The 14,285-nt window shown below is 35.2% G+C and overlaps 1 protein-coding gene across 1 annotated transcript in view; it reads left to right on the top strand.

Moving 5' to 3' along the window:
- The window catches only part of RP1 (RP1 axonemal microtubule associated), a 205,012-nt gene that overhangs the window by 127,882 nt on the left and 62,845 nt on the right, over positions 1-14,285 (top strand). Inside the window, exons 33-37 of the mRNA XM_086888036.1 lie at positions 907-1,076; positions 7,495-7,714; positions 9,104-9,258; positions 11,140-11,353; positions 12,673-12,863. Of these exons, the coding sequence (XP_086744162.1) occupies positions 907-1,076; positions 7,495-7,714; positions 9,104-9,258; positions 11,140-11,353; positions 12,673-12,863 (950 nt within the window). The remainder of the gene's footprint in view (positions 1-906; positions 1,077-7,494; positions 7,715-9,103; positions 9,259-11,139; positions 11,354-12,672; positions 12,864-14,285) is intronic.

Here is a 14,285-nt window from a genome sequence, read left to right as displayed (position 1 = left end):
AAATAATTCTCTTTATAACTGTCCCATTAGCAAATTATTGTATTATCACAGTATTGGACACAGTCTAAACAAAAGCTTTTAATTTGCTTCCACTGTTAAGTTCCTCTTGCAATGCAAGAAGACTCTTTTCAACAAATAATTCCTTTGAATTCAGAGGATGATTTACCTTCAAGCACTTAAGTAGCTTCCTAAACTATACTGTCCATCTAAGACCCTGTATTTTTCTCACACCTGGAACAGCTTCCCAGTTGCATATTGGACTTCTAACACTGTTATGAGTACAGGTGACTTACCAAAAAACAACCTCAAGAAGGTCAAATCCATGAGGTGAGGTCAGTGTAAACATCTCTTCAAAATTTCCTGAATTTGTTATTCAACCCTAATGAGTGATCTGATCTGACAAATGAGCAGACTGGACATGACAAAGTCAGAAAAATCTGAGAAAAAAAGGTTAAAATTTCATTGCTAGTTATGTATTAGCCAGCAGGTCTTGCAAATGTATCACATACAAGTCTTTCAAAATGTTAATATTCTTTTCATGTTACATAAGAACATTCTAAGAACTGAAATTTATTAAAATAATTACTGTAATTAAAGTAACTGTTACAGAGAATGCAAAAAATACCTCTAGCAAAAGTGTCTTTTTTCTGCTTCCTAGGTGTTAATTTCTGTTTTCATACCCACTTCAACAATTGTCTTGTGTTTATCAAGTCTGAGCTATATTTATCTTCAAGAGATTTTTTTTAATTAATTATTATTTATTTATTTATAGTAAATGGGATGTAAACTCATGGTAATCCATAATTCTTCATTGTGGTAGTAACAAAGGCATCCATTTCTCTCTACCATTGATCTTAAAAATGTTTAATTCATAGACTGATGCTAAAAATGTTTTTCCTGTTTTAGCACAATGGTGGAGAGTGCAGGTTAAAACAGATGGAGATTCCCCAGAGCCACAGGAGTGTAAAAGGACCCTTGTGATTTATGGATCAAGGGGCAAAAGTGATGAGCTTCTGCTTTCTCCACAAACCCCAGGACATGTGTGCTTTCTCCCCAGAGCAACTGATGAATTCATCGTAAGTCAGAAATATACAGTACTACAAAGTACTCCTCATGACATTGTCCTCTAGGATACATATAGATATAGATATAGATATAGATGATATAGATATAGATAGATATAGATATATAGATATATAGATATATAGATATATAGATATATAGATATATAGATATAGATATAGATAGATATAGATAGATATAGATATAGATATAGATATAAATATATATATATATATATATATATATATATATATATATATATATATATATGTTTGTGTGTGTGTGTATACATAACCAGCATTATATATATACATATATACACACGGTTGATTTGTCTGGTAAAAAATGATATAATTATTTTCAAAGAATGATGCAAGTATAGGTCTTGGGTCATCTCTACTGCTAGTCCTGTTCTACTACATCCACCTCCATGGACCCTTTTGTGTAATTTATTGCATTCACCAGCTCATCCTGCATTTTTTCTAATTCCCTAAAGATTCCTGAGTTGAAGTTCATACAAAAGGCAATATACAATTATTTGTGAATGCAGAAGATGAAGGATTGGGCAGCATTCCCAGGGGACATAAGTGGGTTTTTCTTTCCTTCATTTCCATCTTTGTAAAGTAGTATCCACTCTCCGCAGGATCATTGTGTCTCTCAGGCCAGCAGGCAGAGGATTTTTCTGGATAATCACAAATCACTGGAGAATGCATTCATGCATATCAAAGTCTGGTGAACTCTGAAAAAATAGCTTATATATGGCCAGTATTAAAATCAACCCTAACACAGCCCTGACCGCCTGTACACCTGACACACATGCTGCTGCTTTGAAAGGATTCATCTGAGGCATCTTTTAAATCTTCAAATTCTGTCCTGGATTTCTAGGCTAAGTCATTGCAAATTCTGTTGATTGGCATGAAGTACAGCTTCTATCCAGCAAGATGGGAGAAATAGCTTGCAATTCAAGGCAGTTTTATACAGCTCAGAAAGACTTTTCAATGGCTGCAATAAACGCTCTGAAAACAATGGCAAAACTACATTTAGAAAATTATGTCAAAGCTTCATTGTAATGGCCTGATCCAGGCTGAATTTTTAGTTTAAATAACAAGCTAAAGCAATTTAGGAACTTTATGGGGAGTAAATGAAAAGATAAATGGCATTTCTTAAAGACAAGGAAGCAGCTGCTTATCAGAAAACACACAGGAAACACACTGAGCAACAAAACAAGCTTCCTATCCTATGCCATGATCATAAATAGAGAGGTCAGTAGAGGCAGAATCTATCTATGGAGCAGCAGCACCAGCTGACTGAATTTTGGCAAGCATCATTGCATAAAGCAGACCTTTGCTACATCCAATGTGTTGGTAATTTCCCAAATGGCACATATTCCTTGTTAAGGCTGCCTAATTTCAATGATTGGGTATCACACTAGGAAAAATTAGTATTTTTCTGTCAGTTATGGTTGTCCCTCATAGTCTACTATCCTTGGTACACAGTACATTATCCATTGTATCCTTCCACACCAGCATCTTTCTGAATGCTTGCTCATACTTTGGATAGACTTTGGGTTAGTGCCTGTATTTTCCCCACAGCTATTTTTGTCCTTGTTTTTATTGCTTTGTATGGAGAAGTTAGTACTATTTGAGCGCTATTTACTGTGCATGACATTTTATCTCTTTGCTGCATCACTCACAGTGCAGCTGACAGAATAGCAACTCCAGTATAAAGGGGCATTTGGGCATACACAGGTATCTCCACAAACACCCTCATGGTGGCCTCTTTAGGTGCTTGAGCCAATAAACCCAATTTCTTTTTGCTTTCCCTTTCTTTGTTCTTGCTTAGACTGTGCAAAAGAATGCAGAAACTTCGCTTATGTTTTCTCACCGTAGCAGCTGGCTGGAGGCATGAACGTGATATCACAATGAGGACAAGTTGTGATTTCAGCTTTCCAACAAGCAGGAATAAATGAACTTTTAACCTCCCCCAAAGATCCTGGTCCTAGACAAACATCCTTAACAATATATAGCAGTAAAGAGAACAACAGGTTATGTGATATAGGCAGCTCACGTAGTTTTTAAACAGGAAGCTTAATTTTGATCTCAGAGATACATTTATTGCACACTGAGGACAGAAAGGCATGTAAAATTCCTGATTTTCCAGGTGTTTTTACACAAGTGTATGCACAGATGTGTATCATATTCAGAATGATTATTCCATCCAAAATAAGTTCAATTGACTCTTATGAAAGAACAGGTGTAGTTTAATTGCACATAGCAAGCATAAAGAATAAATTTATTCTTTATGAATAAAGAGAATATAAGAATTCATATATTCTTTATGAATAAAGAGAAAATAGCAGCATGCTCTTAGGTACAGGTGGGTTTCAGTAGTCTCATGAATGTGTAGTATGGTAGTTGGGCTGCTTAAATAAGAATGAATTAGAACACCTTAGTCCTAAAAAATAAATTGGAATATAATTGAGTGTGTCAATGTTATGAAATCTGACAGGAGTTGTAGTGCTGAAGGCAGCATGGCAAGAAACCAGTGAAGAGGTGTTTTTTTCTTTATAGTCTGGTGATGACTGAAATCAATCACTGGACTCACATGGAGTGAATAGATTTGAAAAGTATAAAGATCTTTCTCACAGTTTTCTTTGTTTCTTGGTTGGTAGTAGAGTAAGTTTGTCAGAGTATGCCTTTGGAAAGTCCAAGTGTATTGTTCACATTTTGTTCTCCAGAGAATCATAAAATACATGGGACAGAGTGTGAGATTAGAATGCCCAAAACTATTGTCCAAAACACTAGCAAAGGTAGTACAAAATAAGCCATGGCACTCTTCAAGTAGGACTGTTGGTAAATGCACAATAAATTCTGTATTTATGCTAATAATCAAGAAGGTGGAAGAAAGTTTCAAATCACATCATACAATAATCCATGTGATTTCCACTATGAGATGATGCTCCAAACAATAAGCAGAAGGATTTCTGGAATATATGACAGATGGCTGTCCAGTTGAATTTTAGGATGCTTTGGTGAAACTCTATTAACTAGAACAATTTATGGGGTGGGTGGGTGGCTGTGATTTGCTTGGGTTTTTCTTTCTTTTGTTTTAACAGGGAAAAGAATGAAAATTAATTACATTTAAATATGCACCCAAAAAGTAAAATTTGCAAAGCTTTAATTATCCTAAGCATGATGTCTTTGAGAAGAGACACCTGTGTGAGTTAGAGAGGAAAAGATTTAAAATGTTATGAAATTCTCTAATCATCTTTATCAGTTACCTGTCTCTGAGATCTTCAGAAGCCCAGTGGCTCCTCCTAATTTTAAGAGCCATGCTCCTTAAGTCATGTAATGGAAAACATATTGTGTTTAGTATGTGACTCAGCTAAGATTTCAAGTTCTGAATATTAGAGAAAACTATTCAGAAGAAATAAATGTGAAAAAAATAATTAGGAAATTGTAATAATGGATGAGGTAAAGTACCCTCTTGCAAATATTCAACCAAATTCAAAACCAGGATATTCACTGGATATATACTTTGTGATGGATTATATGTCTGTATCTGCTTCAAAGTTCATGTTGCATCAATAGACTTTGGTGGAGGGAACAGACAATTTTGGGATCAAAGATAGAATATCATATTCCTAAAGAAAACTGCTTGTACTAAACTGGTCAGGAAAGGATTACAAGAATGTTGTAATGGCAGTGCTGGGTACAATGATGGATCTGAACAAAAATGCTAATACTGGACACAAGTGTAAGTGAAAAAACAAATCCATGAAAAAAGGGGAACTATTTAATACACTCAATTGAAAATAGCTGGTGTTTAATTCCACGGATCATAAACAGTATGATTATTAGTACTTGCTGGTTCAAAGGCAGTCAGGGAATTAATTGAAATTGTGAATCTAGAAACAAAACAGACAATTGTGGCTTCTAAATAGTCTGTCCTGTATTCTGGAATTTTTTTCCTATAAATCCCCTCTCTGCATTTCCTACAAGGATGATAGCACATGTATTTATGCCAGCTTAGAATCTTAGTGAATTGCAAATTCGGGTAGCAGAAGACAAAGTAAAATGTGAATTACAGCTTGCCCTGTCACATAAAAATAACCAAGTTCTGTACTTTTTGCAAGTCCCAGACAGAGAGCTTTATGGAATAAATTATTCACAGCATTTAGAGAAACTGTGTGATACAGTCATGGGGTCCATGCATGAGGAAAAATATCTGCAGGCAATAATTTAAAAAGTCAGTAGTCTGGTTCTGAAAGAGAAGAAGTAATGACTTTGTTGCCTGTGAAAGAACTGTAGTTTAGATGGGTGAAGAACCTGTGCACTCTCCTCTCAATGAACCCAAATAATTCCTGTTAAGTTTAATCAGGTGGAATGCATATTTTGCGAGGAATTAATCCACTTAGTCCACCACAGCTAATGATACATTGCTAATGATATCCTTTGCAACATACACAGCATGAATGAAAAACCTTGATGTGAAATTCTGCCCACAAATTTCCCTTTTCACAGTGCAGGATTGGAGACCAAGGCAGGGACAGCTTTGATCTCTGTAAGCACGATGGCACAAAGACAGGCAGGGCAGGCTAGGCTTAGAGAGAGGATGACTCTGGTGCCCTCCTCTTTGGTGTAGAACTTCTGCTGTGTGGCCTTTATGAGTACTGTGGAGTTACAGCTCTGGAGCTGAGAGGTTCCAAGCAGCCCAGGGTTTTTATATAAGCAATGGAAAGGAGCTCTTCCCTGCTCCTTAAACAATGCCCTGAGTCATGAAATTGTGTAGGAGTGACATGGCAACCACTTACGATACTTACCTCAAGAAATTCAGACTGGAAAAGACCTTTTTATCCATCAAGTGCAATTCCTTCTTTCCAAAGGGCTCTTTTAGTAAGTTCTGCATCATAAACCATTCATAAAATTCCTGTAAAACAGTTTGGGCAGATAGATTTATTTTCAATTAATTATTCCCCTTCATACTCTGATATTTTACTATTTCTTATGTGCATAACAGTTATTAAAAATGGTGTATAACTCTCCCAAAATGACAAAAGCACATCTTTTTTAGTACCTCTCTAATTAGAATAAGGTAGCTGATACGTCCCTGCATGCATGTGTTCACTGTGTAAATGCACATGAACGAGCTTTAAGCAAGTGAAGTCAGCAGTGAAGGGCTGTCACCTTCAGAGCATTGCTGAGAAGCAGAATAAAGTTATCTATTATGAGGTCTGTGCTCTGTTTTAGGAGCCAATCTCCTGCTGGTTCTGCCAGAGCCAGGGCATGACTGTGTAAGGCTAATTTCAGTTTCTTATTGTGATGCTATAGGGTGCACAAAGGATTTATTCCCCGGAAAGTCATCAAATCTTATGTTGTGACTGGTGTGGGGGAAATAAAAAGCAGCAATATGGGAGAGAAACAAAGCCACTGGCAACAGTTTTTTGTATTAAGTATTTTTGATACTTAATAAAAAGAATTGTTGCCTTTAAAAATTACTAGTTCTTAGTTGTTTCACTCAAAAATCACTTCCCATACTGTCTTTCTCGTAGTTGCCCAGTGAATGGCTGCCACATTATTTCCTGCTGATCAGAAGACTTGTCAGTGGTTAATGCCATGAGATCATTATCTACAAACAGCAACCGGTTATTGAATCTCCACATGTAGTATGGGAACAGGGCTGTGTTGTCCTACAGAGTTATTTCTGTAACATGAATGATTTATTTTTATTCAGAAATATCCCTTCCCTTTAATGAAGAATTGGTTATAAAGTAGCTTTATGTTCTAGACAAAATCATTTAGCAAATGAAGTTTCAGTGAAACTTCTTCACCAGTAGGGCTGTAAAGCACTGGGACAGGCTGGCCAGGGCAGTGCTTGAGTAACCATCCTGGAGGGATTTACAAACATGTTGGTGTGGACATGGTTTACTGGTGGACTTGGCAGTGCTGTGCTAATGGTTGGACTTGATGATCTTAAAGGTCTTTGCCAACCTCAACAATTCTGCAATTCCAGGCTCATAATAGTAATCTTAAAATTAATGCCTCACTTGGCTGCTGATATTAGAATCTTTAATTGTAAGTTAATGTTCTATTTATCCAGTAGGGTCAAAACTTTCTGTGTTACCTTTTGTCTAGAGAGCCTAATTGCACAGATCTTACTAATTTTAACTGTGACTCACTCTAAAGTTACCATGCTTACAGTATTTATGCTTACAGAGTATCATGCTTACAATACTGATAAAGGAGATAATGTCACCAATGATTATACCATGAAACAAAAAGGATTGATTCTATAATCACATTTATCCCAGCCTCAAACTCAACTTTTCCATAATTTACTGTTAAATTTGGAAATTCTACTCTAGGATTGGGAAAAATCCCTCTAAGTGAACCAGCCTTGACAGTATCTTCTTCCTCTTGGTATTTGGTGCAGGTTGAGACTGGAGATCTGGGAGATGTATACAAGATTCGAGTCAGCTGTGATGATGTGCCAGGCTTTAAGGGCTGGCATGTGAAGTCTTTTCACTTACAAGAGTGGAATACAAAACAAGAACTGAACTTCGAGTGTAACTGCTGGCTCGCTCTTAACAGAGGGGATAGGGAGCTGGTAAAGGAGTTCCCTGCAGTCACTGAGGACCAGAAAACTTTACCAGGTAACAGTACCAAGAAGACATAAACACTGTAAATTAACAGCTTGAAAATAAATCAGTGTCAAAGATATAATATAGTGCTTTGTCTGGATTTGATACCTTCAGTTGCTCTGTTGCACCTGTCTTCAAACATGCACGCAAAGAATAAGTATACTTCATATATGGTCAGCAAGAATGCTGACCACTGAAATTTTCATTTACCAGTTAAGTTGCACATTGGATTTTACAGTTGCTAAATCTTCTGCATGATTTTAAATGAGAAAAACTGAACAATACGAATGGACTTTTTAGGGAAACAAACACGTTCAAAGCCATGGAAATGATTTGTTCTAGAGTTACTATTGAATTACTTAGCTTGCAGTAACTTTACTTGCTAATGTTAGTACCAAAAGTAAGCCTTATTGCGCAGAAATGTTGGGGTTTTTTTTCCTAAAGACTATTTATTTTTGCTATGCTGAGAGTTCTCAGAGACACCCTTGGAATGTGAAGACTTACAGAAGTCTTCCATTTGTTCAGAAAAATTAGCAGTTACACTGAGATATAAGTAATTAGAGACATGACTGATTTGCTAAACTAAAGTTCCAGAAGTTCTGATCCCTGAATACTCAAACCTATTCATGACTTTGAAAGAAAGCATAGTGTTACATTAGTTAAATATTAACTCTGCAGGACTATACATTAAAAATGACATTTGAAAAATTTTGGTTATTCTTCTTGTATGAGCCTGAATATATATGCAATTAAATGATCTTCCTCAGAAGAAAATCTAATCTGACTGTAGAAATTCATTCATACAGGATCAATATAAAGGCAAAGAATTTATAGTTTCCTTACTGAAGTTAATAAGTGCATTTTATAAATTTTTATACTTATATGTCATGTCATGCATCCAGATACTATGTTGCATCTGTTTCTTATTTAAATTTACATAACATTATTCTTCTTTGATCTGTGTTAATTATTATTTATTTCAAAGATAATTCAGTTCTTAATTAGCTTTTAGTTTAGTTCCTGAACTAACTCAAATGAGTTCTTACTTTTTAGATCTCATACAATAAAACAGAATCAGACAGAATTTGCCTAGATTCATATCCAAATTGTCCAAGACTAATTGCCTTCAAATTTCTAAGAAAGCGAATGGAAAGTTTACATTATGCTTAGTATGAAGGGATGAGATTCATAAAGAGTAACCTGATTATTTCATTCACTGTATAGCAGATTTTTTGTAGCTGCAGAAATAAAAAAAAAAAATAATCTTACTAAATTAAATAAAGAAAAGTCTTTTTACTAAATAAAAAAAAAGTCTTACTAAACATTCTTTGTTGCTGTTTTATTTTAAATGCACCTTGTACTTAATCAGCTTTAATTAAATTTTTTCTTTTCTTTTTGTAGTCTATAAGTACGTTGTTTCTGTACATATCGGCGACCGCTGGGGAGCAGAGACTTTTGCTAATGTTTATATCACCCTCTATGGCAAAAGAGGGGACACAGGTGTGAGGAAACTTCATACATCTTTAATGAAAGGAAGAAAATTTCAAAGGAATAAGGTAATGGCACCATAATGCAGTCTTACAAGTGCAGAGGTTAGCACTGCAGTAAGAGTCGCTTAATGCCTGCTCAGAACACCTCTGGCTTGATGGGCAAGAATTTGGAAACATTCACAGAATTTATCTCCCAGATATTCACAGTAGGCCAGTGCCAGTGTTATTTATTTCCTGTGCAAGAACATACCCACATGGCAATTAAAGCTCCACATGAGCAATATAAAGCAGATTAGTGGTGAGAACCTCAGTGATCATGCTTCTGACTTCTTCTGTTCCAAATTTAGAACAGAACAGGTAGTAAAAATATTGAAAAACCGGGGAAAAATAAGTTACAGAAATTTCCATGAGACTTTTGCAGTCTATTATGTTTCTGAAACCACAATCTCACTTTGAAACATCAAATCAATATCAGTAAGTTTAGACAAGAAACAAAAATTCCACTTAGAAAAAGAATGCAAATAAACCCAGTATTTCTAGATGACCGTTATAAATAAAATTCTTGTCCTGTGAACTAGACTTTCACTCACTGAACAAGGAAGATTGAAAAAGCTCACTGCCAAAGTGTCCATTTTCAAGGAGAGACTTAGATTTCTGTGAAATAATTTTACTAGATAATTACCACAGCACTTGTTAGAGTAAATGTGGAATCTGTAATGAACTGAGAGAATTTCTAAATTTCATTTCTGTGTATTTCTCAGAACTATGCCTGTACACAAAAGACACCATATATTGTAATTATTTTAATTTGTTTTCATACATGGATTTATTTCCTAAGATATCTTAATTAACAAAGTTAATGATTTCTGCTCACAATCTGCTGTTGGGTACTGACTATTATTAGAAAAAAAAAGATTTTTTTGGTCATATGAATGTATTTTCAATATTAGTAACAGAACATCTGCTTCTCCAATATTTTATTTAAAAAGAAATAGGGACAACACATAGGACTTTGGCAACTATTGTATTCTTTTAGAGATCAGTTTGCTAATATCTTGGGCTTTTAATTGTTTTGACATCCAATTTAGGAAGTTCCTACTACTGAACTGTTTTATTTGAATTCTGGTGTTAATTACATTCTTACACATTGCTCTTCAAACTCCAGTTGTTAATAACTTTCTAATCTTTACCAGTTACCTTGAGGTCCATCTGGTCCCTGCCTGGGCCTTTTAAATAACAAGCAAAAATTTTGTGGGGCATATAATTCCTTTCTTTGCATTTCACATTTTTCCATATCTTGTTTATCTGGTCCCTATTCTCATCTACTGCTGCTTGTGTTTATTTCTCTCATGTCTTTCTCTGCCTCCTCCATTCTGATTCCCTCCCCACCTCTCATCTTTTACTCTTCACTTTCATTTTAACTTCCTCCTTTACTCAGCTTCCTGTTTCCACAATTATTTTCATTCTGTAAGGAAAGCGAAAAGTCAGATTTTCTGACTACTGGAGAAGAATTTAGAAACTATATTGGAGTGAACACACTCCTTGGATTGCTAACTTTAAAACTGCTAATATATATCTAGACTTGTTTGATGACCTTTAGAAACTAGATAGCTGAAAGATAAAAATATGATTAAAACCAAAATCTTGTCATAACTGACTGTCAGAAAGTTGAGGTATATAGATTTTAATGTATTATTAAATAATTGATGAAGTGATCCATATTGACCAAAGATCAAATGAAATTACAAAGCATCATTAATGATGAATATAGGATTAAATGTTAGTTCTAATCAGTGTGTGCTTTCTTAGATTCATCAGCGAGATGCCATGCTAAATTTTATGAAGAAACAGACTAAAAATTTTAAATTCTCAGATGAATGCAGGCCTATATATTCCCTGAAGTTCAAGTCAAAACTCTGTTTTATTGAGTATTTCCCTGTTTTGCAGGTGGATTCATTTTTAGTGGAAGCTGTTTCTCTGAGTCATTTGCAAAAAGTGGTCATAGGACATGATGGAGAAGGCTATGGGGCAGGAATGTATCTCAAGATGGTAACAGTCAAGGAATCACAAGATTCAGACAAAGAATGGGTCTTTCCACTGTGGAACTGGCTTGACACTCATCTGGGCTTATGTGAGACTGTTTGTGAGATTGTAACTGTTGGTAAGTTCTGCAAAACTCAGGTGCCCATTTTTATATACATATATTTGACTACAGCTCTTTCAGATCTCTGTAGTATCTTCCTTTTATTGAAAATGAGGATTTTCAGTTTGATCTTAGTGTTATCACGGAGCCACATCTGGTAAGGTCAAAGTTAATGTAATTCTGTCTTGTCGATGTGTTGTGTACGGAACACCTGCCTTCCAAATTGAACACAGCATATTTCAATGAGAGATAAATAGCTGAGCTTAGGATTTGCACCTCATGGGGATAAATAGCTTAAATTTTATGCACTATTTTTCAGCCTAGAATCTCATTTGAAATCTAAAGAAAAATTACTTCAATGAAATGAGCCTAGTCTTTACCTGTGAGAGTATTCCACAGCACAAAGCAGCGGTTCTGGTATGCTCATTTCTGCTCATTTCACACCTACTATTAAGCCATGATTTGTGCAAATCCAAACCTGGATGTCCTTGGCAAAAGAACACTTACAGAGGGACCTTTAGTCATTTAGAAGCACTAAAAGATTTCTTCCTTCAGTCCTGTGAAAACCACTCAATGCAAAGGAAATGAACTACATAACTTTGTCCAGAGGGAATAAGATATAAAGTGTCCTTGATTCAGTTGTGTGGTTTTTCTGAGTTGTAAAAAGTACATTTTTCTGAGCTGTTCCTCTTCATGAAATCATTTTCACTTTTCCCAGAATTGTTAAAACAGAATTAAAATGAAAAATAACAGCAATTAATGAAGAAAAAGAGAGGAAGATAATAATATTGATCTTCTGAGGATCTGGCAAATAATTTTGTGTGTTTATTATAGGTTACCTGTCAGTCTCATACTATTACAGCTCCTTATTATTAAGTCTAGTCTGCTAGGCTAGGTAACATCTAGTGACAAGCAAAGTTCTTTAGAATTGTTCTTTTTACATTAGGTGCCTAGACACTACATATGGCTACATGCTCTTAAATGATAAATTTGCCTTAGTAACACTGATTGCTTCTTAAAGAACAATTACTTAGACCTCTGAAAGGTGACTGAATATTCTCCTAGCAATTACTTCCAAACATGACAAGGAAAATACATTGTCATCAAAAAATGCCATTGAAACTAAATTTTAAACACAGAAAGAACATTAAGCTGTTAAATTCTTCACAAAAAATACAATAAAGATATTGATGTGTTATTCTTAGTGAGCAGTTGCTATAGATACAACATAACCTGCAAAAAGAGCTTTGTTTGTGTACTGTAAAGGCTATGGACCTGCTAGATTATGCCATTCTCTCATGCTGTCATCTTTCCCTTCTCTTTGCTAATTTTTAAAGGTAGAAGGTCGGCTCTTAGTCCTAAACTGCCTGAAATCAACATGAAGCCATCAGGTCTCTGGATAATGGATATCACTGGATCTGATTTGAGTGGTGAAGAGGATCCAATACACCTTTCTTTTATCTTCTATGGCAACCTGAGTCACAAAAAGTTGCCACTTCAAGTCACAGGAAAAGCAATTCAGATCAAAGTACTTCAACCTTTCTCTGTTGCGAGAAAATCCTACGAGTCATGTAGCCAATAATCCACTTAATTCTGAGATAAATTGTTTCTTTAAACTAAACTACCAAATTGATTTTTAAGTCCTCTGTGTAGTTTGGCACAGATCATCATTTTTGTTTGTAGGTAGCAACACATGAACAATGGTTTTTGAATGAGCAAATTCTCCCAGTGTCTCATACTGAGAATGTTTAAGTGAGTGAATTGGTCCCTTGGTGCATATCACAGTGTATACCACGCAGCAGGTACTGATTTACAGGCTTTGTTGTTCCCACAAAAATCAGCAATTTGTAAGCATACAATATGCCATGGGATACTGTAGAGCTTTTGGGGCTGATGATAGAGAAGGAAGAATCATAAATGAGATTAAATGTACAGAAGTTTAATTTTTCTCTTTTCTGTCTCATGTAATTTATTCATCCCTGCTGTCGGTTTCTCTGAACTGTTCTTTTCTCCCCCCACCCCCCACCTTTTTCCTCTTAATAAATTGAATTTTATGATTGAGCTAAAGAAATCATTTATTGTATTTTGATGCTCCTCTTTATTGGAAGGGGAGCTAAGCAGACTAAACTAGACTACACTAACCACAAACATGATCCAAAATCAGGAATACTCAGAGGGTTTTTCTGAGTTATTTCCAAGAACCTCTGATAAATACAAAAAAATAGTATAAAACTGGAAATTTCCTGTCAGAGGAAAGGCCTGTGACCTGTCAGGTCACATGGACTTCTACTATCTAAGCATGTCTAAAATGAAAGAGCAGGGGAAAGAATCATAGAAGTATCAAATAGGAAAAGACAACTTCTGTTTTTTCCCTTTTTTTTCCGTACAGTGAAAAAAAAAAATTGATTTTAAACTACTAATTATAATATCTAAGACCTCCTCTCACTCTCACTAACTCAAGCAATGGTATGTCCTTGAGATGGTGTGTTATCTCTAGTAGAACTAGATTTTTTTTTTTCCTCAAGTATGACTGCAAGATTTTAATATACAACTTCTACGATCTAGAGTGAGGATGAGGGATCTCCTGGATGTTTCCTCAAAACTGGGTTAGCTTTCTTTCAAATTTATATTTAATTGCATCATTTTTATTGTTGTAAGAAATATTTTCAATAGTGCCCAAAGTTTTAAAAATTGACTAAATCTTCTGTGGCTGAAAATAATCTAATAGAATCTGTGTAATATATATGAACATTGTGCCTTGTTCTGCGTACAAATCGCAGCAGTGACTGCCATTGCTTTTTCCTTAATATCAAACCTCAAGCATTCCATCTCATGCATGTTTTTAAATCAATTTTGTCCTGATTAAAAACGGGAAAAATAGTACTAGTTATAAATCTGCCCCAATTTTTTAACTACTGAAGTTTGTTCAACTGTTGCATGCACCTGCCAA

This window comes from Cyanistes caeruleus, chromosome 1 (genome assembly GCF_971803275.1).
Source record: "Cyanistes caeruleus chromosome 1, bCyaCae1.hap1.1, whole genome shotgun sequence".
Lineage (NCBI taxonomy): Eukaryota > Metazoa > Chordata > Aves > Passeriformes > Paridae > Cyanistes > Cyanistes caeruleus.
Note: the sequence above shows the minus strand (reverse complement) of the source record. Positions and strands in the feature narration are given on the sequence as shown.